General features: G+C 42.0%; 1 protein-coding gene across 3 annotated transcripts in view; it reads right to left on the bottom strand.

The window, feature by feature from the left end:
• NPAS2 (neuronal PAS domain protein 2) overlaps window positions 1–26,147 on the bottom strand; it is a 105,290-nt gene that overhangs the window by 25,481 nt on the left and 53,662 nt on the right. For all 3 annotated transcript variants that reach the window (XM_088160038.1, XM_088160039.1, XM_088160040.1), the window contains exons 3-8: window positions 23,377–23,525; window positions 20,142–20,233; window positions 16,869–16,958; window positions 10,598–10,718; window positions 9,489–9,602; window positions 459–577 (exon numbers count right to left, since the gene is read on the bottom strand). In XM_088160038.1, the coding sequence (XP_088016164.1) occupies window positions 459–577; window positions 9,489–9,602; window positions 10,598–10,718; window positions 16,869–16,958; window positions 20,142–20,233; window positions 23,377–23,525 (685 nt within the window). The remainder of the gene's footprint in view (window positions 1–458; window positions 578–9,488; window positions 9,603–10,597; window positions 10,719–16,868; window positions 16,959–20,141; window positions 20,234–23,376; window positions 23,526–26,147) is intronic.

Below are 26,147 nucleotides of genomic sequence, written 5' to 3'. Positions count from 1 at the left end.
GTCCACCCTTATAACCACAAGCAGCTATCTTACTTCCAGGATTTGCGAGAAGGGAAACAAGCAGTAGTCCACCAAAGATGCTGAGGAGCACAAATCAAAGTGTTGGTGGTCATCTGTATCACAAAATCACAGAATTAACTAGGCTGAAAAAGACTTTTGAGACCTTTGTACATTGTCCCATCGAAGAAACAGAAAGCAGCAATGAGCAACCAAATTTCCAGGCAACTTTGAAATTTCTATTGCAAGGAGGGTTTCTGTATCCTGTGCAATGGGGGCAGAAGTGACACTGCTTCCACAGATCCTGGCTTGCACTGATAATCCTCTTCACTGGATTTTTATGCATGAAATGTGATATCTGTAATCCATTCAATTAGCAAAACTAAGAACCTTCTGTGTCACCCCATATGAAAGTGTTTTGAGAAGTTCTGAAGTGCAAGGGACCCAGGGTGAGCACTTACCTTTAAAAACTGAGGCGTGGCCAAACGAACAGTCGCAACAAAGCAGATTTGCTTTCCCGGGGATGTTCTGTAAGCCCTTGGGACAGCCTCATCAAAGCCATTGCAAGTGGAGTTAGGCACTAGTTCAGGGAAAAAAATGGGACCTGGAGTCATGCCTCATATAATATTTCCTTTCCCTGAATATTTTGCACACTCCAAGTGTACTAACACTATTTTTATTCAGAGAAGTGTTCTAAAAGCTTTAAAGCTGATATGCATATATTTAAATCCAAGTCAGTCATGTTAGGCAGAAAGGCATCAGAGCTTAACTTCAACTATGAATTTTACAGGTTAATCCTGATAAAAATAAGGCCAACCCTTATTACAGAGCATAAACCAGTTTTCTGGAAACGCCACGCATCCAATTGCTCTTTTTCACCACTCACAAGAAAAAGAAAAAAAATGCTGCAGCATGCCTAGCGTTGTAACTTCCATGATGCAGTGAAAAAAAGTGTTGGCAAAGGAGGTAGCTGAAGAGAGTTCGTCAAGTCATCAGTGGCAAAACACCGGGGCCCACAGCCAGCGAGGCTTCATCAAACTAGCAAGAGGATGCTTGTGATTCTTGGCTGCTGCAGAATGCCTTCCCCTTCTGCTTCCAAAGAACTGTCCCCAGTGTGCTCAAGTTGTCCTTGTTTTAAAGAAGAGGAAAAGAGACCCCATGTATGGCACTGGCGTCCAGAGATGGGCACTTCTGCAAATGGCCTGCTGTCCCCAACACTGGGCAGAGGGAAAAACTGGATGTGATGTGGCTACATATTCTGTGTGTGCTTTTTCCGTGTGTCTTTCATGATTGCATGGCTCCAGCTGCTTTGAGAGCCCCCCTAGCACCTCCTGCCACAGAGATACATTGCCAAAAGGATGTGTAGCTGTAAACTAGCCCACAGTCCCATGTTAGAATGACATAATGCAAATTATTCCTCCAAGTTCAAGCTGTTTAGAGATGGTAATCCCACTCCCATAGCTATGAAAGAAAAAGGTGTGCCAGACTGCACAGTGGGAACTAGGATGGATTCCTGCCCTGCCTATCCGACTTTCTCCCATGGGGTCAGAGAAGGTCCTGTCTAGCAGCCAAAGTTCACCAACATGAGCTAATTTAATGCTAATAGGGATTAATACTAATATGAAACTCTCTCTCCTTACTATTAGGCCCCTATATCCACCTTCATAAAGTTTCTGACAGTTTGGCTCTTCTGCACAGGGCAAAGCATTACTGTGAAATTGAAGAGTTTTGTATCTATCTGGGGAGAGCATAACTAGCCATTTTTATCCTGGGGTGCTTCTGCAATGGGATTTCATTCACTACCACAAATTGCAGAGATGGAAGAAGTCTCAAGTGATCACATGTGCTTTTGGAACCCAATTCAACCAATTAAAAGCCTTAGAATATTGATGCATTAGTGGTGACAAGGATAACAGGGTATGAGACAGAAAAAAAGTATGCTGAGTGGAATTCACACCTGTGATTAAGTGGTTTAGGCCACTATGTGTACAATATATATTACACCAAAAAAGAAAAGAAAGGTTCTTTATCTGAGAAGACAGTACAGACATGAACATGCACATCACATCTTCTCTCATAGCTGAGACTGGAAGGCATGACTGATTGGATATAGATATAAAAAATATGGGCAAAATTCTCCTCCTTTCACCAGCAGAGCACACGTGCTCTTGGGACTCCCTGGGAATACGTATTCACATTCTGATCCTGAAGTTATGTGTATATATATGGGCTTCTATATGATTATTAACACAAAAAGTTGAAAAAAAGAAGAGCTAAGTTCTAGAGGACACACGAGTAGCCTAAGTAAAGACTTACTGGTCCATCTCTGATATTATTATTTAGTGCAAGTCTGTTGATTTCTGTAGTTGGTTCCATTTAGAAATTAATGGGAATGCTATAAATCTGCATTACGGACATTGTGAAAAGTTACTTCCAAGCCTGCTATGTAGTATGTTGTGACATTTGAAGTTAGTGAGGCTGTTACTCTCTGTAATAGCCAAGTTCAGTAGCAAATTCTAGCAGTCTGGGCTCTAAGATATGAAAAGAAGAGAAGCACATTCAGCCTCAGAAACACAGGTACGATAAGTTAACGTCATTAGCGAACAATGGGCTTGCAAATGACACCAGTTGTAGAAGGAAGTGGAGACTGAGTCACACTAAAGAGAGCAGATGGCTTTTTTATGTCAGCTGTTGGATGTAAACAGCCACAAGCCTGAGACATATTCCCAGAAGACAGCAGAATAGATCCCTGAATGTGGCATTTACAAACTAGATTACATTTCCAACAGGTAAATGCAGTAGTAAGAGGGTAATAATTATTGTGCAGGACAGCTAGGCAGTAATTTGGGATTTCTTCACAACATTTGGAAGTGAATGAATAAGCCCAAAGAGATGAGACAGAGCTGGCCTGGCTGGATGTTATCCTGTCTTTGAACAGCTACTGTGCCATCTCATACTCAGCTGCCTTTGACGAAGTCCAGAGCATTAAAAGCCTCAATGATGCAGGCAGGTAGCCACTACATTGTCAAATACATCTCCATCTGAAAAAGACAACTATAATAACTGAAAGAAAAAAACCACTCACATTTGCTTCTGAATTATTTTGCTGCCTGACTTAGGTTGTTGGTATCTTTTCTTTCCACAGTGCTACCTGCACAGCCTGCTTTGCTCTACTTTTGCAGCTGGTCAGTGAATTTCAACCTTTTTTGGTTGATGAATTTTGAAGTGTAGTTAAAAAAAGAGCTCATTGGATGAATGTAAAAAAAAAATACAATCCTGATATAAGCTTTTAAAAAAGCCTGTTGAAAAATCATACTTTATGACTCTCCAAGTCCCTTTAAAAGAAACACAACATCTAGAGGTAGCCAAGTTCAGTACTTGGCTGAACTTTCTGAGACCACCACAGAAAAACGGTGGAATAGAAAATATAGGATCAAGCCTGAGGCTATGGTGATATTAACATTTATAAGTCAAATATAGGGCTTGGAGTGCTTTTGTAAGAAGATGCCTAATGAAAATGTTAGGCTGGCCATAACCATGTGGGCTTGGGTAAATGAAGGCCTGTGTGTTTTACAATTAAATGATCGAGACAAAATATCTTGAGTAAAGAATCAGAAGACCATGCGACAAAGCTAAATACATAATCAGAAAGGTGAAACAGTTGTCTCATATGTATCAGCTAGCTGATGCTCCTCAGTGTGAATTTCAATAGTTTTTGTGGTTACCTATCACCTGCTACTCCTAGAGTAGCACAAAAGTCTTTTGTAGGAGTATTAAATACCTGCAAATATCTCATATGATACAAAGAAACTGATTTACTTATATAGAGATCTTTGTTTGATTTTTCTTTAGTTTTTCTATTTTTTTTTTTTAAAGACCAGAACACTAGGGACAGAATGTTACAAATAAAAAATATAGAGAAGGAACCAAGCCCTTCACTATCACAGACAAAAGGATTTTTATCCTTAGGGAGAGAAATGATGCCACATGAAATGAATGAAAACAGGTTTAAAAAACCCCAGATGCCACTTTATTCAGTTAATAATAGTACAGCAGTCAGTTGCTCGGTCATCATACTTCAACTTGGAATGTGTAAAACATAATCTTCCTAAGATAGCAAACCTCCTGCTTATGCCATTTGAAAGAAGAAATCCCTCCTTCCTACTTTGTCAGGAGATGTTAATGTTTAAAGAACCAGTCTTAGTGACTGTCAAACAAACTGAACAGTGATTTCAAAAACATGAGCCAAACAGACCAGAATAAAATCAAAATTGTTTGATATAAATTAATTCAGGCCTCAGATAAACAGAGTATTTGGCAATTAATAGATATAATGATGAAATCTAAAGTGCTGGTGGCGAGCCAGACTGGTCTCAGTAGCTGCGTAGATGAGTAACAGTGACAGACAGTATCCATACATCACCTGCCCACTTTGATCTGCCCTCTCCTCCTTCCTTCTCCTGTTTCTCCCCTGGCCATCCTGTGTTGATATGAATCCCAAGTAGATTCTTTAGACAGGAATGGTGGCTTTTCTTTGCATAGAGAGCCTAGCATGAGTGCTGCATATTGTTACCTGCAGCTTCTATGATATTGTTAATAGCGAATAATATGCAGCTGTTGGTTCTGATCAAAACATTCATTTTGGATTGAGTTTATTCTTGTTTCAGATATTTCAGCATATACTTATGGATGCTCCAGATCAATGTATCTTCTGTATAAACTGTTTCTTTCTTTTAAAAATGAATTCAGATGCAATTAATTTTTCTGAAAGTTAAGACTTTTTTTCTCCTCAACATAGTAATTTCCTTGATGTTTATTATTATATCTGAGAGATGTATCAGCTAACAGTAGAGTATCTGCTATTATTAGCATTCAGTAACCAGATACTTCCTGAGTTTCCATGTAATTGGGAACAAAAATGCACAATTTTAAATTCCACTATAATATTATATTACTTGATTAGGAACTCTTTTCACATAATGCTTATCTTCTTCAAGAGAAAAGCTTCAGGCATTTTGGATGAAAGGATAGATCTATCACTTAAAAGATGCTGGTGGTCCTTTTTAATATTGGTTAACTCTTTGAAAGGGAGAACTCTGGTTTTGTCCCTTTCAGGAGTTTTTAAGCAAGGGTTTCACTTCAGAAAAAGGATACCAGAGCCAATATTTGGATATATAATTATGAAAGATCTTTGTTCACAAACGTACAAACAATTTTCACAGGAGGGATAAATCCAGCCCATCTTATCATTTCTTAACAGAGTGAGCTATTAAGCAGCTTTGTAAAATAATTTATTCTCACTCGATTTGACATTTTACACTGGGAGCTGAGCATTTCCTTGGATTTTTGAGGAGGGTTACCTTTATTATTTGCCCTCCCCCTCAGCTCTCAGGCAAAACTGGGTGTGAGCCACTGTATTATTCATTGGTGATGCTGATATGACTCTCTCTCTTATCAGGTACCATTGGTAAATAGGTACAGTGATGCACTTGGCTCCCTCACATGTTTGCAGGCATTCATGTCTCTCGTTAAAATCTGGGCTACAGACCCAGAACCTGAAATATATAAAAATACTACATAGAGTTCCTATTTGCAAATAAAACAAAAACAACCCTGATGATCTGATAGCAAGTAGGCATTTCTCACAGAAGCAAAAAGGAACTCCACCTTCCTCATCCAAATGGCCCACGGGCCACCTCCTTTCCTCTCACGGGACTACTGAATCTTCACATCAGGTTACAGTCCCGCTTTTCTCATTGAAGCTTAATTAATGATGATTATATAATCCTCCCAAATGGAAAATCAAATCTCCTGTATTTGATTTAGCACAGCCAGTGACTCATGCAGGCACTCTGCACAGCCTGCCTTGCTGTTTCGCTGGTCAGCTGCTCTCGCTTGGGCACAGCCAATGCAATGGGGATTCACCATGTGCAGGCAGCTCATGTCACATCCCTGGTGCAGATATAGCTGCAGAAATGTTCTGCAGTAGGGCTTGCAGAGTACAGATTCCTCAGGACCAGTCCTGAGTGCATGCTCTTGCTAACCCTGGCACTGGGCTGGGTAGCTCCTCTAGCCCACAGCTATAGCTGACCCCAGGAGCTCCAGGGACAGTGACCTCCTGAAAGACTGAAGACCTGCTGTGAACTGTGAGAGCTTTCCTGGGCAATTTCTGAGCCCTGTACATGCATGTCCCTGCCTCTTCTGGGATCAGCAAAGACGCCAGTGACTGCTCCTCTGTGGGAGTAGCATGGGTTCGATGTAGATTGTGTGTGATCTGGCTCCCTGACAGCAATTCTGGTGACAAGTCACCTTGGCAGATATCAGGTATTTGTTCTCCTTCATCATGAAAGAAATTATCTTTGGCATCTCAATACAACAGCCTTTAAAGCCCCAGAGCTCCCATGAAAGTTAGGGACAGCAGTTAAGCCCCTAACTGGCTTTCTAAGCCACAATCCTTCAAATTAATCCATTCAAACCCATCCCTATATGATGTTCTCAGCCACAAGTCACAATGCAATTAACAGAGAAGGTATGAAGGAGGAGGGAGGGGGGCAAGGTAACTGGGAGCCCACATGCATGATGTCCTTGCCCCAAGCACCAACACTGAGGAATGAACAATAATAAAATAAGCCTAAGGAGATGGTAATTCAAAGGAGGTTACATAAAAGGTTATGTGGAAGTAGAAAAAAGATAGTGACATTTCTGTTAAAGAGGGTGAAGAAGGACCTACCAGTTCTTAAAAACATCAGCAAAGGTTAAATGAGAAGGAATGGAGACAGATTTGCTCGGGCTGTTGCTGTTATGACTCTACATTAATGACAATAGAATAGCTAAGCATCCTGATAGGAGATAACCTGCCCAGGGATAAAAGAACTTTCCTGGCCATAGAGGCTCTGGCATCCCTGTGGCAGGAACACGGAGGCAGAGTGGGCTCAGAGTATGCTCAGCAAACCATTGGAAATAAAGGTAGGAGTTGGCATTGGGTGGCTAAAAAGGAACGGCAGGATTTGTATTTAAAGAACATCCTGTATCAGTCTCCCATGTGTAAAAACATGCTCGCACTTCCACTGCTGTGAAAAGCTACAGGGAAAAACATTATTCAATACATTCATAAGGAATGTCTCCTGCTAATTAAGCCTAATTTGCAATTTCTGTCTTTCTCCCCCAGCTAACTCTTTCCTCTAGCTTAGAATCCTTTCTTCACAAACACCTCCAAAAAGCTGGCTTTGGGGCCAGCTGATCCTATGCAAGTAGGACAAATGCTGCCCTGAGTGATATGTGTCTCTCCTACCACCCTTCCCATCGCCTTCTTTCTTGCCCACTTGGCCTCACACCTGGAGGATAGACGACTGGAGAATGGGTATTTATTTAACAGGAGGAAAAGAGGGCAATTACTGTCAGGTCCAACAGGTGATAGCCCTGAGGATCATGGGCTGGGGGATGGTGCCTAATAACTGTGGGACAAACAGAGGTAGGAAGCCAGCCCACCACTGCACCCACCAGATGCTCGAAGTTGTTTGTGCCACAAGTCTCTGTGCCAAAGCACAGCTGCTTGCCGACAGCCCTTGGGGTGGCTTCCTCAAAGGGTGGAGCCTTCTTTTATGGTGCTCACTTGAGCTGATTCTCCTGTGCCTTGCTCAGGGTGCAGCTGGCTGGCACAAGGAGCCCAGTGGATCCAAGGACAGGCTCTTCAGAGGTCTGCACCCTCCTCTGGCTGCTCACCCTGTGAGCCAAAGGTATCAGATCTCAAGCAAGCAGTTTGCAGCTGCTACATGCGAGTCCAGTGCACTTGCTTCCACCTTTGCTGGGAGGCAGCCATGGGGGTGACTCCCAGCCAAAGGGGAGCAGAGATGGACATTGCACTGGTGAAGCATCTCCATCAGGCTCTGCACTGAGCTGGTGAAACTAAAGTCAGATTGCAAGGGGGCCAGGAGGCACCATCTCAAAGAGCCAGGCTAAGGTGACCCCTCCCTGTCAACCCGAGGGTCAGACTGTAGCAGAGGTGAGAAGAAAGTGGAAGAGACAAAATGAAGTGGAAGATTTAGAAAAAAGTGGCACAAAGGGGGAAAAAATGTGAAGAAGAAAGCACATGATTTGCTTGAAAGCTATTAAGATGGGGTCTTTGGAAAATAATTTGGTGTCTTCTGAAATCAATATGTTCCCATTTAGTTTCTATGCATTAAGCTAGGGAATGTATCTGTAATGTAAAGTTTTATCATTCTTCTGAGAAATAGCCACAGATAAAATTGCTGGGATGTGAAATCCTAACGGGTAAGGGGGCAGTATTAATGTCAAGCCAAAATAAAGAGCTGAAAATCCTTGAAGAAAATGGATCAGAAATTCCCCTGGTAGAAATGTATCCTTATGAGTCAGCACCTGAAATCTGGTTTCTGCTCTAGAAAACAGAACAGCTTGGTGTGCACGTCTGTCAGGCAGGAGCATTTCACTTCATTCAAACTAGAAAGCATACAGGCAGCTACATCTTTTTATACAAATAGAGCCTCAAATCAGATGGCAGCAAACAAGAAATACATATCTCCATCCTGCACGTAGGTTTCTATTCTAGTCATGTGGAGCAAAAGCAGAAAGTTAAATGGGGACAGGGACATTTTTTTTCACAGCGTGGCGTGCAGTTTTTGGAAAGCACGGTGGGGAATTTTTTTGCAGAGGATGACCTATTTGGAACAATACCAGCAACTTTGGAAATGCCACTCTGGAGTTCAGTCAGGCAAGTAACTAAAGCAAACTTGGGCAGGCAGGAGAAGGAAAGTAATAAAAGAGTATTTCATTTCTGACACTAATGGCTGTGCAACAATCTGTTTGTTAGAGAACGGGTGAGGTGGAAATCTGCTCTTCATCCCTTGAAAGATAGTTTTCCTGGACTGACTGTGGCACATTAGTGACTATGCTGACTGCATTTCTTCCCTCTTTTTTTTTTTTTTTTTTTTGGAGAGTATTGGGTTCTGCAGTGCTGGAGAGGAATGCAAAATGGCAGCTGGAGAGGGAGGTGGGTGGCAGTGTCCTCAGCCGTTCTGATGCCACGTGGCACTGCCGCCTTTCCCCAGGATTTTGCAGAGAAGGGTGAGAAGACAGATTTGATAAGTTATCAGTTCTGGCATGGAATTTGTGTTTAATGTAAACCAGCAGATAAGGTAGCAAGGTTATAATTTTGCTAATAGGTGGGGTCTTAGCACACAGTATTAGTGAGCACAAATAAACCCTCCTCTAAACCTGTCATTATTTGCAAACTTACCCAGAGTCCAGGATCACTGGAAGTGAAGGGCAGTAACAAAAGCAACTAACACAATTTCACTCATCACATGTACTCATCCAGCTATTGCAACTCAGCCATGAGATCCGTGTGAAGCAAAATTTATCCCGTAATGTTAAAAATAGTTCTGTCAGTTAAAAGCCTGTCTTTTTCAATGGAGCAATACTTATATTTTATTTTACACAGCTAAAGTAACATTTATACAACAATTAAAGCTTACCATTGCTGTAAGACCGAAAATTTCCTACAAATTTTATGTATTCATATGTTGGAAATTCCTTTGGGTTCAAACTTCCTCTCAGAAGATGACAATAAAACTCTAGTTCATTGTCAGCTGGATTGTTAAAAGAAGAAGAAGAAGAAATAAATATACTATTTAAGCTAAACACAACCAATGGTGTCTTCCAACCCCAATCTTGCATCTGGTGGCACAAGAGCAGCTTGTTACCACTCAGGAGTCCTAAACACCAATGTGCTTTGCAGGACCTAAACACACTGCAGGACCAGAGCCTCTGCAAGAAGGGCCTTGCAGGGATGCAGGTTGCTCAGAGCTGTGCACAGGTGAGCCTGCAGCTCAGGGACAGCCTCGGAGATTAACCTCATCACAGGAGTTACACAGCCACAGCCTCGTGCAGCAACAGAGAAATCTGGGTCCTTCACTTACTGCTTTTTTCTCTTTAGGCTCCTCACAACTGACAGCTGTTCTACATCTCGTGTTGGAAAACTCTGCTTAATTACCTGAAAATATCTATTAAATTCACTTTGGTGTATTAGCTATCAGCTGCAGGTTTTGTATGATACAGTAGATTGAGCAGCTGTACATCCTACATGATCCTGTATTTTCTGGTTTTCTACATCTTACCTCCTAGACTGAGTAAGGCCGAGGAAGTAAAAACATTTTTAAGAAAAACAAAATTCAACTGGAAAAAGAATTAGAGGTATTTTTGACTGTAAGGCAAACCAAAGGTACACCACATTAGCTTATCTCTGAACAACATCTTACTTGAACAGGCTGAAATATCAATTAAGATGTGATTTGTCTCAGGCGAACTCTCAATTTCCATCGGCTAACCTATTTTCCTTAGCTGTCTCAAATGATATGATATTTAATAATTAACATAACTGCAAGTAGTCTTAGCCTAGTAAAATAAAGGCAAAGAGTTTCATTTAAAAATAGAACCAAAGGGTCATTCCAGGTGGCAAGATCTTTTTAAAAGGCTATGAACCTAATTTTTTATTTCACATCACGTAAAAAACTCTTTCTGGGAGAAAATTTTTTTATCCTGCCCATGCTTTTTCATTTACTAGAGAAGATAAAATTAAACTTACTTTTTAGGTAATCTGATGAGGCAGAATCTGTCATAAGCATACAAGAAGATAACATCTTATAAATTTCTGAGTGCTCTTGTTCTGGGAGGAAGTTTAACAAATTCTGATCCAAGACATCACACTGCAAAGAGAAATAACTTTTGAGACAAACAGAAATATCACAACAAGCAACACTTGCAGAGATGCACAACAAGGTGGATACAAAGCCTGTGGCATTTGACAGAAGTTTCCTCACTGATTTCCAGGTACTCTAAAACAGAGGGGCAACCTGTTGGACAAACTGAGTGGCCACTTCTCTGTGGCTGCTCATCAGATTAAGTCTCAGCACTCGGCAATATTTAATGTTTCTCAGAGACCATCAGATGCAGCAGGTATGTCGATGCAATTAAATGACAAGACCAGGGAGAGGGCTGGGAAAGGGTGTCTGGCTCCCCATACTGCCACTAAGCTCCAGGCACAGGCCTGCTGTGGATCACTGGAATTTGTTCTCTCCCTGATAGAGCCTGATTTGCAGGAGCAGTGAGGCAGAGAGTCACCTTGAGCCAGCCAGGTCAGTCCCAGATTCAGCCCCTTCCCAAGGGGATCCCCTCAGCTCCTGGGAAATGCCCTTGGGATGTCAGGCCATGTTCCCCACTTCCTACATCCTGGCAGGTGGGAGCAGGGAGAAGGGGATTTCCAAGTCTGGACATGACTTTACAGCAGTAGGTCTCCAGTGGGGGAAACTTCATAGTGCCACCAACACAAGCCCTCGCTCTGGCCGGCCATGAACTTAATGTCCATGTGCCTCCAGCCCCATGATGAGCACACTTGAACCTGAAATCCATCAAAAATCTAGGAACTGAGATTTGGGAATGGAAAGGGGAGATGGATTTGAGCAAAAGGCCATGGCTGGCCCAGGGTGGAGAAGACAAAGAATCTGTCACGGGCTGCCAAGAGGCAGTTAGTCACCTATGCTCAGCACAGTGACTAACCCAACACTAGCAGAGCATATCCAGAAGGAAGCCTGAGATAAAGAGACCCTGGAATGGAATCCACCTATATCTGTCCCACTTGAGACTATCTCAGGCTGAGCTGGCACACTGACACAGCTTTGTGTGTCATCAGAGCAGCTTCTATCAGACTCTACAGTCATGCTGAAAACATGTAAGCACTGTATGAGACTGGCAAGTCATTAACCATCATTTATTTATGTAAGATTGTGCTTTAGTTTCCATCTGCTTTCTATTCATGCTAGCTTTTCTGTGTGGAATTCCTGTTTAGAGTGGTGAAACTCATTGAGCAGACTTCAAAAATCAGAGTGCTATGCTTTATACACACACCTTGAGAAGAATATATTGCTTTAGATGATTCAGTTATAAGTATTATATATGCTCATTGCTTGAATATTCCTGCTGTGAAGAATACTTGACTGTTATTTGTGTGGCTTTAGTTTATATCTTATTAATGTGAATCCTACTGATACATTATATGATAAAGGTTTTTTATTTATGTATAAATACATACACACATCTACATACACATACTATACTTCACAAACTATAGTATATTGTTTCTGGTAATTTTTTTTAATGCATATGAAGAAAAAGCCTTTGACAGGAAACTGTGCTGGTGAGTTCTGTTCTAGGCTCAGGTGCAATCTCAGAAATCATTTTTTTCCTGTAAATGATAATGATACTACCAGGTTAATTAATCTCCCATCTACTCCGCAGCAACTGCAGGAAGACTATATGTGAGCCATCACCACTCCTCTTACTGAAACTTTTTGTCTCCATACTGTGACCAAGTTCCAATTCCAAACCTCTGATTAGTTCTGCACTGCTGTTTCTGTTTTAGGTGATAGCTGCAGAGGCCTGTGACTACACCTATGGTAGGAGTTGCAAGAGACTTTTTTTCCACACGTCCCCTCAGAGCAACCTCTTGCCATGAGCACCAGGTATTCATTGATTTGCAAGCCCTGGTGTTTACAGTTTTTGCTGCCATCATTTACCATATCCACAATTTAATATTTGGTTTGCATCTTTGATCATAGGAAATACTGAATTTTTTTTAGTGAGTTTGAAAAAAATGCTAAAGATTCTACTTCTTATTGTGTTTCACAACTCTTGCCTCTTGCAGAAGTTTGGCACATCTGTAAAACAGTGCACAGAACAGAATTTCTGCATCTTATACGTATCAAGACTTCAACAATACTCTCGAATCAATATGTCAATCCAGAATGTATTGCGAAGTCAAACAGAGAGATGGAAGCAAATATTCCACTGTCTCACTGGAGCTGTAGAAAATGCCAAGCAAGCTATTCAGAGCTAGTTCTGCACCAGACCCAAAGGGCAGACATCTGATGTCATGGCAAAAAGGTGAGTGTAGAGACAGATAGGCTCTGCAAAGGGATCTGGACAGACTGGATCAAAGAGATGAGACCATATGTATGAGGGCCCAACAAGGCAAAGTACCACATCCTGCACTTGGGTCACCACAACCCCAGGCAGTGCTACAGGCCAGGGGCAGCGTGGATGGAAAACTGCCCAGTGGAAAAGGACCTGGAGGTGCTGACTGACAGCAGCTGAACATGAGCCAGCAGTCCTCAAGTGACCAAGAAGGCCAATGGCATCCTGGCCTGTATCAGCAATAGTGTGGCCAGCAGGAGCAGGGCAGGGATTGCCTCCTGTACTCAGCACTGGTGAGGTCATCCCTTGAATACTGTGCCCAATTCTGGGCTGCTCAATTCACCTCACACTGAGGTGCTGGAGCTGCAGAGAAGGACAACGCAGCTGGGGAAGGGTCTGGAGCACAGGTCTTAGAGCTGGGGGAGTTAGAATTGTTTAGCCTTGAGAAAAGGAGGCTCAGGGGAGACATTATCACACTCTTAAAACTATCTAAAGGAGTTTGTGGTGATGTGGGGGTTAGTCTCTTCTCCCAGACAACCAGTGACAGGACAAGGGAAAATGGCCTCAAGCTGCACCAGGGGAGGCTCAGGCTGGACATCAGGAAAAATTTCATCACAGAAGAATGATTAAGCATGGGAAGAGGCTGCCAGGAAAGTGATAGAATCACCATCCAAAAAATGAGTGGACATTGTACTTTGGATTAGCGGGCATGGTGGTATTAGGTCAAAGGTTGGACTTGATTTTGCAGGTCTTTTCTGACCTGATTGTATTGACAAAATTTGACCATCGATGATAAAATAGATCAGGTAGAGAGGAATGGTTTGCAGCTCTGTCTAATTATTCTGCAGTGGGCAGTTCTGTGCCACTGGCTGAGACAGCCACAGAATATTGCTGAATGAGATAGGCAAAGCAGACAAAAGATAAACTACAGTGACTGTGGGTAGACTTGTTAGATGAATTATGTTAATACAGAGTTATGCTGCTAAACCTGGAATCTACTCTGCATCTTCAAATCTATGGATCCTGCTACGTGAAGCTTTGCAGTATTTACTCCTGAAAGCTAAGGCAGGCAAAGAACACCTTTGCCTACATGGATGCTGGTCTGTTCTAAATACAATACATCAAGTTCTGCAGTAATGGGATGCAGAGTTAAAGTATTTCTGCAGTTTCAACAAAACATCTGTACTCCAAAATGGAACTCCTTCCTCATAATTTCATTGCTTTTACCAGGGATGGGGGTAGTGATTAGGATGAAAAAATCCTGCTGCAGGGAAAAAAAAAGCAAAGGAACTAAGCAAGCATGGTGCCTAGGAAAGGGATGGTAGAGGGCTGCAAATCAGACAGGTTTCTTTCGCATCAACACAAAAAAAAAGATGGCTATGAACGTGTGTGCTGGATTTGGCCCCTGTATCGACCTGTATGTCCTGCATTGATTCCCACTACTACCCTGAAACTGCAACACAGCATGCTTAACTTTTGTACTCTCTAGGGTGCTATGTCCTGGATTTTCCAGCCTGACGCTTACCTTAAGCACCCAACATAGCAGAGCAGCTCCTTGAGTTTCACTGGGTAGCCCCTGAGGAGAAATTTCAACCTTGCCAGGGACCTTCTGGAAAAGTAGGCAAGAAGGGACAGGGAGGACCCTTCTCAAGAGACCACATATTCTTGGAGTCATAGTGTACCATCTGACTGGCAAATGCTATGAGTTGTGATCAGAATTCAGTGGGTACACTTCAGTTACAGTCATCCTTACCATGTGAGCTAGACCTCTCCATCTCAACTGAGACTACAAGTAGTCTCCAGATCTTGTTAAAAAAAAATAAAAATTAGAATTACAACAGGGGAAGCTTGTGTTTGAAGATGCTCCATGGAAGTAAGGGAAGCCGTGTTAAAGAGAACCGGATATATTTGTTCTCAGCACTGGAGACTTTCATGATGTTAATGAAAGAAAATATATCAGTTTTCTTAACAGGAGCCCTCAGAGAGCCCTGCTCTGCATTCTGCCCAGCTTTGCTTTCCTTTCATTGTTCAAAGCAGAAGATTTAAAGAGTATTTTTTCCTTGTTGTCACAGAGGAGAAAGAATTGGTATTTTGTCCCTCAAACAATGACTGAATTTAGCTTACAAATAGATCCTCGAGGTAAACAAAATAAGCCACATAGATTTTCCAGATAGCACTCTGATCAGTTTTAAAACTTAAAAATCCAAATGGCAAGGGAAACAGAGGACTAAAATACCCAGTGTGCACCTAGATGCACCCTCAGCTGGGCCCCTGCCCATGGCCATAGTGATTTGCCAACCTGGGGCAGGCAGAAGCCTTTATTCCTTGTTCAGTTGTGTTCTCTGGGATGCTTCCTCTGCCTGTATGGGCTGGTGGAGCAGTTGTTAGCCATTACCACTGCAACAGCTCCAGGAAAGTCTGCTCCACCTCCAGCCCTGCCTGACTTGGGCTGCCAAGTGCTGCTTCTATGCAAATAAAAAGTAATGTCTATCTTAATCCTTATTTTGGGCTGGATACCATGTAAGGTTAGCACACAAAGCATGTCTTTGGGAGACAAAACCAATTTAGTTTCTGATGGTCCAACTCAGGAATTAAAAACCTGAATCTATCCATGTTTAGTCAGCGCCTCAGATTTCAGGAAGAGGGTCTGAAATATGTCTTCCTGAAGAGGAATACTTTCCCACAGCAAATCTATCATCTCCATGGAGAATCAGTATTTGGAAGGAATACCAATGAAACCTCCAAATGATGAAAGACAAGGAAATTTCATGGAAATCAGTAAATGTATGAAAACCCCAAAGCCAAAGCTCTCGCCACCTTGAAGTGAGGCAAATATCAGAAAATAAAGTACTAGTCTTCTAAACTGTTGAGGATGAAAGAAAACTGAAATAGATAGACTCAGTTCAATCTGTTGTTGCATAGCAATATCTTTGCATTTAACCAGGAACTGCTCTTTCATCAAGTTCCCTTTTTCTCAGAAGAAAATAATTTTTATTCTTATTCCAGCAAGGTAGTGTTGTGAAATGCATTTGTCTGGGTGAAAAACATAACACATATTTGGTGAAAAACTAAATGAGAGAAAGAGAATTGTAATTTTCTTAAGAACATGGCAGGAGATAGTACAATAATGATTTGGCAGCTATTTTTTTTCTCCTGGGCACGTATTTATTTGAGACCAGGATACTAAAAATGAGCATGAGGATTAATCCGTAATTATTGTGCCATTTCTCCTAGAGCAGCCTTAGCAACAGGAACAGGGTTTGGAGCAGTCCCTCTCCCCTGCTCCTCCAGCCCGAGCCAATGCATGCAGGAGTGTCTCCTGGAGCAGCACACAGCTAAAAGAAGCTGAATGTGCTGGAGCATTGGCTGGACTGGTGTAGAAATGCACCCAGCACTGGCTCCACCAGCACCCCTGGGAGCACCCTGTGCTCCTCTTGGGAAAGCACAGCAGGGAGAGCTCAGCAGCCTCTGCCTAACTTCAAATTCAATGGGGCTTTTGTCCTTTACCTCCCTGGGAGCAAAATAAGGCCCTTAATAAGCTCCTCACTGGGCTGCCAGCAGCACTGGTGCTATTCTCTGCTAGCTTAGAAATCAGAGATGGAAAAGATCAGCCAGGTCACCCTGTCCCTCCCCTGGCCAGACTATTCCTGCAGAGCTTTTTCCATTCAAGCTGAAGTGCCTCATAGCAACAAAAACCTGAAGGATATGAATCAGACAGAGAGAGAGCAGAACTGAGCAACAGCAGCAGCCAGCATAATGTAGGGACAAACTCCTTCACCACATTTTCAGGAAAACACCACCCTCAGCATCGCTTTACATCTGTTTCTAAAAGTGCAGTGCCCAATTTTACAATGTGTAGTAGAAAAGGCAATGCCAGAATTACTCACCGGTAAATGCCCTAGAAGTGGTGTGATGCTGTCAGACACATAGATGATGCTTCCACCTGTGGTCACTGCTATAATGAAGCCATCTAATGCCTAAGGAAAACACACAAATCGAGAGTGCTTTAACAGGAATGAGTGGTGTAAACAGGACCTCTCATCATGTGTTGATCAGAACAGTTTGACTTCAGCACCATATTGTTATCTAGTTGTAGGAATGTTATCTCAAGTTGCAGAACAGTAATTCTCTGATTTTACAGTCTGATTTAACTTTCAGAAGACTCTTTGTAGTCTAGTAAAACCTAGTATTGAAGCAACAAAGGGCTCACAGGAACACTTCATGTCTCAGTTTTTAAATTAATCACACATTTTAATAATGCAAAATGACTAAGACTGGATCCCTTGGAAGTTATTAAAATGAACATTTGAGCTCTGTGTAAATATCAAAGGACGATGAAAGGATGCAGTCCTATCTCAAAATGGTACTTCTTTGCAAACCCCATAAATCTCAGTTTGTATTAATGTAACATTGTATATTACTGGACTTTCATGTAAGTAAAAGCAATGCAAATGATCAAATAATCCTTAGCCTGAGTTTTAATTGAGTGATTTATTTTAAAGGTCATGGTATTAGATTACTCATTCCAAGAGAAATTCACTCTTCTGCAGAGTTTCTTCCTTACTTTGGTCCCATCTCGTGGTAAGCCCCTTCACTCCTAGGACTGAAGGGAAATGTCAGCCTTATCCCCACCCTCTGCATAGGAACAATTTTACCATCAAAATGAGTCTCTTCCTTAGTCTGAGCTGCCAAGTTTTGAGCTAAGTTTTATTCAAAATTAAACCTAGGTAGATTTTGAGATCTAAGGCAAGATTAACTTAATTTTTTGGGGGATTCTCCTCAAAGTGAACTAAAGCTAGATGATCTTTAGATCACTATAAGGAGAACACCTCCAAAAATTAAGACACAACAGCAGGTGCTCAGAGAATATATAAAAACCTTCCCATTGTCATTAGGGAGTCACTGGTGAAGCTCCCAACCCTTCAAGTGGAGCAAGTCTGGGTCTTTCCTGTCAGTTCCCTGATGTTCTGGAGTCAGCATTGCCAGCAGTATTTGAGCAGCAAAGGCACTGCAAGCATGACTGAATCAGAGCAGGGTTTGACTATACTCCAGTGGCCATACCTGCTCAGGAGACAGGTGTACTGCAAACAGCCTGATCAGAGAGCCAAAACCATACTGCAAATCCAGGCCTGCCTCCAAGCCAGACTTGCAGTTGATCTTGTAAGCCACAGCACATCTTTCCCCCCCGCTGACTTCAGTAAGGGAAAGAATTCTGAGAACACTGGAAAATGCTAATTGTTAAAAAAAAAAAAAAGGAAAACACAAAGCCTTGAATAAAGACACAAACATATGTTCCTTTTTCCAGAGAATGCTGAGCATCCACAACTATTTAAGTCAACAGGAATCTGCTGGTGCTTCAATCCTTTGAAAAGCAAGTCAATAACTTATACCCCAGTAGAAGAGTGTGTGTTTAGCATCTCTGAAAACCCTCCAGCTGCTATAGTTAGTTTGATTTTGTTAATCTAGGTGCAGAGAATGTTTTTCTTTAGTGCAGTATGTTCAAGCTGTTTTCTAAAAAAGCATGATAGCTGTTAACCCATAGAAGAGAGCAGTGGTTTTACAAGGCACTTGGATCGTGCATGTTACTATGGTGAAGGTTGTTAGTGTTTAAAAAATCAAGTCTTTATTTCATATCCAATGCAAATTACACACAGTGACTCATATCAGAACTTTATGGTAAAATCAAGTTAATGTGTGCATACATAACTCTATATTTACTTTATTTGCAACTGGACATTCCAACATTAAGAGAGCATTTTCCTCTTCAAAGGTTTTACTATTGCATCAGTCCTAGACAGACAAACAGAGCCTAACACCCACTGTAATTTGGTGACAGCCTTTTCAATGTGGTAAGAAAAGGCCATTTTCAGGAAAGCTGATACATTACTGCAGTCAATTATGCCTTGAGTCTTTTGAAATAGTGCTTGGAAAAAAACCCCTTCCCATCTTTTAATAACAGGATGGGAAAAACTTCAAGCAGTCTTGTCCAAATGCTAATAAGATAAGATTAGTAGAAAGGCAAAATACAGGGAATGATGAACATCTGGCATAACAGGACATCCCAATATCCAATGTTATCTTGAAGGGCATGGAAAATCACAGTAGCAAGAAGGTGATTTATAAGCTGGAAAACCAAAAGTGATTGTTTTAATCTAAAATTGTGTAGGATACAAGCAGAATCAACAAATACCCAGCCTGTCAAAACAACAGTCAATTTATTGCTAACTGAGGGACATACTTCAGTGCAGACTGAAGGAGTTATGTGTGTTAAGTTCTTGTGCAGAGAAATGGAAATGGGCAATTGTCAGAGCAATGGGAGCAAAAGCATCTCCTAAAACTGGTCCAGGGGAGTCTCATCACAACAAATTGCAATGGCCAAAGGACTGCCAGCCCCTGGGAGTCAGCAATGTGGCTTTATGCCACTCTGTGATGGAGAAGTCGCTCCCCAATATCCATGTGTTTAGTACAGAAGACCCTTACTAAAGGCAGTTCTAACTATTACTGAGAGAGAGAAAAATGCATTCTAGAAACTAATTTGCTTTTCCTTTTGAACACACATAAACATCATTGTGTCGCCTCCCTTCAAATCCCAGCTAGCATTAAAAGAACCTATGCTATAATTTAAAAACTATGATTGCAAAATGCTAGAAAAATAAGTGTTTGATAAGGGCCTTGAAAATCAGAGTGGAAGTACCAACTGTATCAAGCCAAGAGCTGTCAGGCTTCATCTGCTTGTTCAGCACCTAGCACTAGAGGGACACGACACCACTGCGGTTCAGGTGCTAGTCTTGCATAAACATTAGATGCTAACAACACCTTCCAAGAACAGGAGAAAAAGGGCCATGTGCCCTTTACCTCACCTCTGTTTGTGAAAAAAAAAAAAAAAAAAAAATCCTGTGATTTGAATCTTTGTCCTGAACTGCTTTTCTTGGGAGTCACTGCACAGCTTTGCAGGCTGCAGCAGCACAGTGCAATAATACTGCTGAGAGGGAAGAGCAACAAGTGGGGACTTTAATCCCAGTGACAGCTCTGCTTGATGGTCAAATACAGCAGCTCCCAAAACCTCCTCTTTTGGAACTGCAGATGGCAGTTTATTCTAAATACATGGGCGTTTCCATGAGTGCTAGACAAAATTAGGAAAGGTATATGAACATGCTTACCTCCAACATCAGCTGGGTAAATTCTTCATTGCTGAGAAATGAAGGCTTCCAGTCCTGCTGAATTTCAGAAATCTCCGTCTGTGCTGAGACTTCTAGACAAATAGAACATTTACATATTTAAAATTCAAATTAACTTCTATATTGGAATATTACATATGAGTTGCTATGAAAAGAGAGAAATAACCTTTGTATTCAAAAATTGCAGTTTTCAAGCCTGAAATGTTTTCCTCATTTTTTACTCAAGTCATCTTGTACTGACTTCAGTGGGAGCCTGTATTCACAAGGCCATTGGCCTCAAGCAGCGTTAGTGGAGTATTGATCAAAAGATAAAACCACTTTGCATGAAATTAAAATCAAGGCAAGGATTAGCACGTGTCAAATTGATATTTATAATTTACAGCTTCAAAATTAGGATGCTAGAGAAGGTTCAGCCTATAGCTTCTGTGCCAAACAGAACAGCAAGAAAGCTCCATCAGAGGATCCCCAAAGGGCTGTGACCCCCAAACTGCAGAGCTATTGCTCTGTTTTTCAAAAGCAGAGTGAAATACAAGCATTTGCAGTAGCTTTGCACCAGTGCTACTGCCACCAATCTCTCCCTACCTTCAGCCACATGGTGCAGGGCTGGCCAGGAGAAGGAATGGAGCACCAACATCTCATCCCAAATACTGTCTGGAGGGCAGGGTCCCCTGTGCTGCCAGCCTATAAAGCCCCAAGAAGAGATGTGCCCCACTGCCGTACAATCCTGACCCCACAGAAGCCTGCAGAGGGCTTGCTCCTGGAGGGCTTTCCATGGAGGGGTGCAGACACACTGGGGTAACACCTGTGGCTAGGATAAAGCTGTGGCTTTGCACTGAAGCTGGGGACCATACTGCATATCTGGTTGCACTGTTTGCCTTTGGAAAGCAGTCACTTATGCCAGCACTGAATCAGACAGGATTCTGGAGGACAGCTCTAATTTGGAGAAACTCGATCTGCTTTAGTTTGCTGCTCACTCTGCCTCTCTAGGAGTGCTCCCTCTCTCAGCTCTAGTAGTGAGGGGATGGTGAGCACAGATTGTCTTCTCTTTTCAGCACCTCCTGCTAATTAATCCTGCTGATTAACACTTCCAGAGCATGTAACACTCAATGCCCTGAATATGGAGCACATAGGCAAACTGGCCAGAGAAACACAAATGGATAAATCATACTAAAGACAGTAAATTTCTACGAGTGCTTGAGCATTTTGTCACGGAGAAAGAAATCAAAGCCTCTGTTCAGGCTGTATTAGTGGAGATGTTTACTCCTACCAGCTCGTTCCCCTCACTTTCTGTACTGCTGGGAGCTGTCACTGGCAGCACAGCAACTCTCCACAGCCCCCGTGGTTTTACACACAGGTTTGAAAACCAGACTAAGGAAAAAGAGTCCATCAGATTTTTTAAAGTAGTGGCAGAATGTAGGATACTTTCAGCAGATCTATAGCTTGGAAAAGCCAATGTACATGAAATGGTGACTGTTGGGAGGATTAATTGAGATTTGGGAGATTCTGTGGATTACAATGAAGGAAGCTGTTTATGAAGGAAAAGATCTGAAAATTTACCTCCTCCTCTGTTATGACTAAAATCTTGGTTTAGCCTACCAAACAGAAGGGAAATGTGACTCAATAAACAAAATCCCAAGTACGCTGAAGGATAATCAACACTTTTAAATGCTGATGCTTTGTATTATATTCTGTGACTACTAATCTGGTTTAAAAATAGATAACATTTGCTTTTTTTAGCAAGTGCACAAACCCCAGTCACATTTTGACCCAATTGCTATGGAAAGATTTGTGACTGTTAGCTTTCCTTCATCTAGTTGTTTTTCAAGGAAAAGCACCTTTTGGAGTAAATTATTTTGACCTTCAGCTACACTTATACACTTATTTCAAATCTTGGGTGATTGTTCTTTGCTTAGCTTTATAATTGAGCATATTCATGTCTTCCTTTGCCTTGGGCAGCTAAAAAAAAAAGATAAGTTATTACTATAATTTTTTAAAAAGTGTATGTAACTTTTAAACCTTGACATGTCCTGGTCATCCCCTCCTGTACAAAACCATAGGTTGACGGTTGGACTCATTGGTCTTAAATCTCTTTTCCAACCTAAACAAACATGATTCTATCTTGTATGTGGTAAAAATTCATCTAAGGAGAAATTGTGAGTCATGATATAAGAGTTTCAATGGGTCTTTCCTGTTACACCCAGAGCTCTCCAGAGTGCAGTAGGGAGGTGCTGGATGAGCCAAGGTAAGCCACGTGATGTAGTGCATCATCTTGTGAGACCCCTTTCTGCTTTTTGGCACCAGGGGCATTCCCCACAGTCACCCAGTGAAACCTCTTCCTCACTGGGGCAAAGCAGCAGAGCCCCATTTCAAGCCAGTGCCCTGATTTATATGGGAGAAGCATTTCGGTTGAGCACTACTGGTGGGTGTCAAAGCATCAGGAAGGCCACAGTGCACATTCCTCCCTCTGAGTAGAAACTAGACCAAAGAGAGATCGGCAGGGTCAGAAATCTCCTCTGCCCTCTGTGAAGGTACATTTCTAAGGGACTTAACTGTCACTGGTGCAAGCATTTTAAAAAATAAACTCCCAGCTTTCCGATGCTGAACTTGACTACTGCAACTCGATGCTGTGCACGTGTGATGCAGCTTCTGCTTGTGCAAACTGGGTGAAGCATGTCAACTATTTGTGGATGCAATTTGCTGATGCTGGCTTCAAAAAGAGAGGCGCTTTCTGGTCTGAGTTTTCTACTCAGTGTGGAAAATTGAGTCCTACACAGTCCACTGAGGAGCTGGGGTGCTGAACAGATTGCTTCCCTGCATTTTTTCTGCAGAGAAACTGGGATGAATGCTTTGTTCTTCTGCTCAGAATATTATAAATTTCAAGTAATGGAATCTTCCCTCTGCTCCCAAATCTCTCTTGTTCAAAGCATCTGTCTTCTTCCTGAGTGCTGCAGGGCACTGTTGCCCTCTTTCCCTCAGTTGCTGCCATTTGCCCCCTTTTCTAGCAGGTTGAGAGTCATCTTCAACTGAAGAGCAAACAAGGAGATGGATTTGGGCAGCACAGTGTCTGCAAATGATCTTTTTTGATGAGATAGAAAAAAACCTCAAATACCTTATGTTGGCACTTTTAGGTCCCTCGAGCCATCCTGATAATCAGCGAAGGAAACAGATATTATAGTAACTGTCTGGCAAGTGCATGAAGAGCTGCACTAAACCTTACCATTGTGTTTCTGCAGAAAGCCAATGACTTTTTCCAGCACAGTAGTTTTGTCCATTTTGCGAGTGTTGCCTGGAAGCATGGAGCTGAGCTCTTTGATGAGAACATTGAACTGATCACGCCTCTTCTTCTCAGACTTATTACGTGAAGCCCTGTAGACAGGGGAAAAGAAACAAAGGATGAGCAGACCAAGAAGGAAAATTATCATGTACCTGCTCTTTGCAATGTATATAGAGAAAATGGGCTTGCTGCACGTGTCAGCCTGTGAAGATTGACACTGGACTCCAGCAAAGCTGCAGAAGCAAGTGGGGGGCAACAGTTCCCACCTCCTGCTCTGGTCTTTGAGCCACCTTTAGTGCCCAGCGGGGAGATGGAGGCTCTGCTCACTCCTCTGTGCTGCCTCTGGGCACCCTGGCTGAGCTTATCAGAACAACACCGAGCTTGTAGTTGAAGGTGCTCTGTCCATCTCCCAGACATATATAGGATCTCAAAAATTCATGCAGTCTCTGGGGAGGCACACAGAGTGAGAAGAAATAGGAATACTGTGACAACGGTAAAATTGTCCATAAAGAAGAAGAGTGGAGACTGGATCATACCCATCTGTGCAGTCTTAACAAAAGAGAGGGACCCCAGTCCTGCGGCTGTTGCACTAGAGCTGGGTTGATCTAGAAGGACCTTTGGCCACTTTGGTAACAGGTGCTCTGCCTACCTCCAGACTGGCAGAGAAGAATCAGGATATTGTCTTCCAATCATTAAGATCAGAGACTTGAGTAGAAGTTGCTGCAGGTCCCATCTGGTCCGTATGCCACTTTGTTCAGTCTTCTTTCCAAGGCCACAAGGGCAAGCAGGAGTGAGGGTATCAGCATGGATTGGGTCTGAGGTTGGGATGCATTGCCAGACTTGGGGTCTTGAAAGTGCCAGCAGTGTTTGCCCTTAATCTCTGTGTGCCACTGGGAAAATCAGTGTCAATGCCTCAAGTCTCTAGGTTTAAAATGAAGACTCTACAGCTTTCACCACCAGTCTTGTCTATTTAGCTTGCAGATTTCTCAGAGAGAGCCCACTTCTGCTGCTGTGTCCCAAGAGCTCAAAGGAAGAAAGGATCTGATTTGATTTCATTTGGAGTGTTTTGGTGCCATTATAACACTGTCATTAAGGCTGTTGATAATCTTTTCAGCATGCGCACTTTGGGTTTTTTTGCTCCATGTCGATCTGTAACACACACACACACTTTCTGAATTGTTCTCATGAATATGACAACTGTTTGACTCAGAGGTTATCACCTGGACTTTGGTATCCATGTGGAAATAGAAATAAGTATAGCCCAGTAGGTTTCTCTGGTCTTCTGAAAGGTCCTCAAGCAGACGAGATTTGCCTTGTCAATTATGCAAAGATCTAAAAATCTGGTTACATGTAGATGGGAAAGGAAAGCCAAGAGGCCAGTTCTCACTCTTGAGTTTCTCAGTCCCAACTAACTCTGCTGTGCCTCAAATCAGCTCTGGATGCACACTGCTGAAAATCAGAGCAGAATTCAGCCCAGCATACACATCCCCTGCAAGGACCAGGACGGCAATAAACATTTTCAGCAGAGAAATCACTACAGAGGCTTCTGGATGCTACTACTGACAGAGGGGTAATTTTTGTTTGTCTTGCTCTCAACCCTGAACACACTCAGAGATACACTGGATGGAAGCCAATGCTTGATTGTTTTACAGTTTTGAACACAAGAGATTGGGTGGATACTGCCTGACTGATTTCAGCTTGCTCTTATTACACTGCAAAAGGCTGTCAGAACAAGATGTGAAAAGCTCCAGCCTTATCCTATTTCTCTACAGTCCAGGGCAATGTTAAGAACATCAACATTTTACTTCCTCATAATTCAGTTCTCAATTCATTTTAAGCTTAAAGAGTCCAGATTTCCCTGAAAATAAAATAAACCACCAACTGTCATTAGGGAATGTGTTGCTTTAAAAAAAAAAGGAAAAAAGCCTTGACAGAAATTTAAAGTATCTATTTTTAACACTTGACATTTTATTCACAAAGGAAATATAAAAACTCCTCTAGTGGAAATAACTCTGCCAAGATATGAATCGATGATCACGGTAAGGTTTTGAAAAGGAAAAAAAATGAGAAAAGATTGGAAAAAAATGATAAAAACTATCCCTGCACAGTTGAAAATACTTTGTTTAGTACAGTTATAAATGCATGAAGTAAGATAGTTTTCATCACTTCCCATTGAAGATTATTTCCTAGTCTTGCTTACTTCACTGCTAGGGCATACAATCACAGTAAGCCCAAACTGTCTTAATTCCATACTACTTGTCCCAGTTCTCCTCCCTCCTTGCTACTCCACAAAGATTACAGCATATTCAAGGGGAAGGAGACACAGTATGAATAAAATCAGGACTTTCAGTGAATACAGCTAAAGGCAATACAGAACAGCCTGAATTCAGAAGATCAAAATCAACAATTTAACAGCCATTTTTATTCGCTTACATGCACGCTGCTTGTTGTCTCCGTCGGACAGATACTGACTGACTAATAGGTGCTACATTTTGCTAATTTCCAATGAAATGTGCAATTGCAAAGAAACTAATGAAATTACACTAAATTTCAGATTTCTTCTGACAGTCCAGTGGAGTGTGTTATATATGTATCAATGCAAGTAAGTGTACCACATACATTCATTCAGATTCTTAAATTTACTTTTTATTTCAGAGGAAAATGGCAGGTAGTAGTCTTCATGGTTAAACACTTTCTCATGGTTCACTTCAAAC

The sequence above is a fragment of the Sturnus vulgaris genome, chromosome 2, assembly GCF_052056855.1.
Source record: "Sturnus vulgaris isolate bStuVul1 chromosome 2, bStuVul1.hap1, whole genome shotgun sequence".
NCBI classification, from domain to species: Eukaryota; Metazoa; Chordata; class Aves; order Passeriformes; family Sturnidae; genus Sturnus; species Sturnus vulgaris.
Note: the sequence above shows the minus strand (reverse complement) of the source record. Positions and strands in the feature narration are given on the sequence as shown.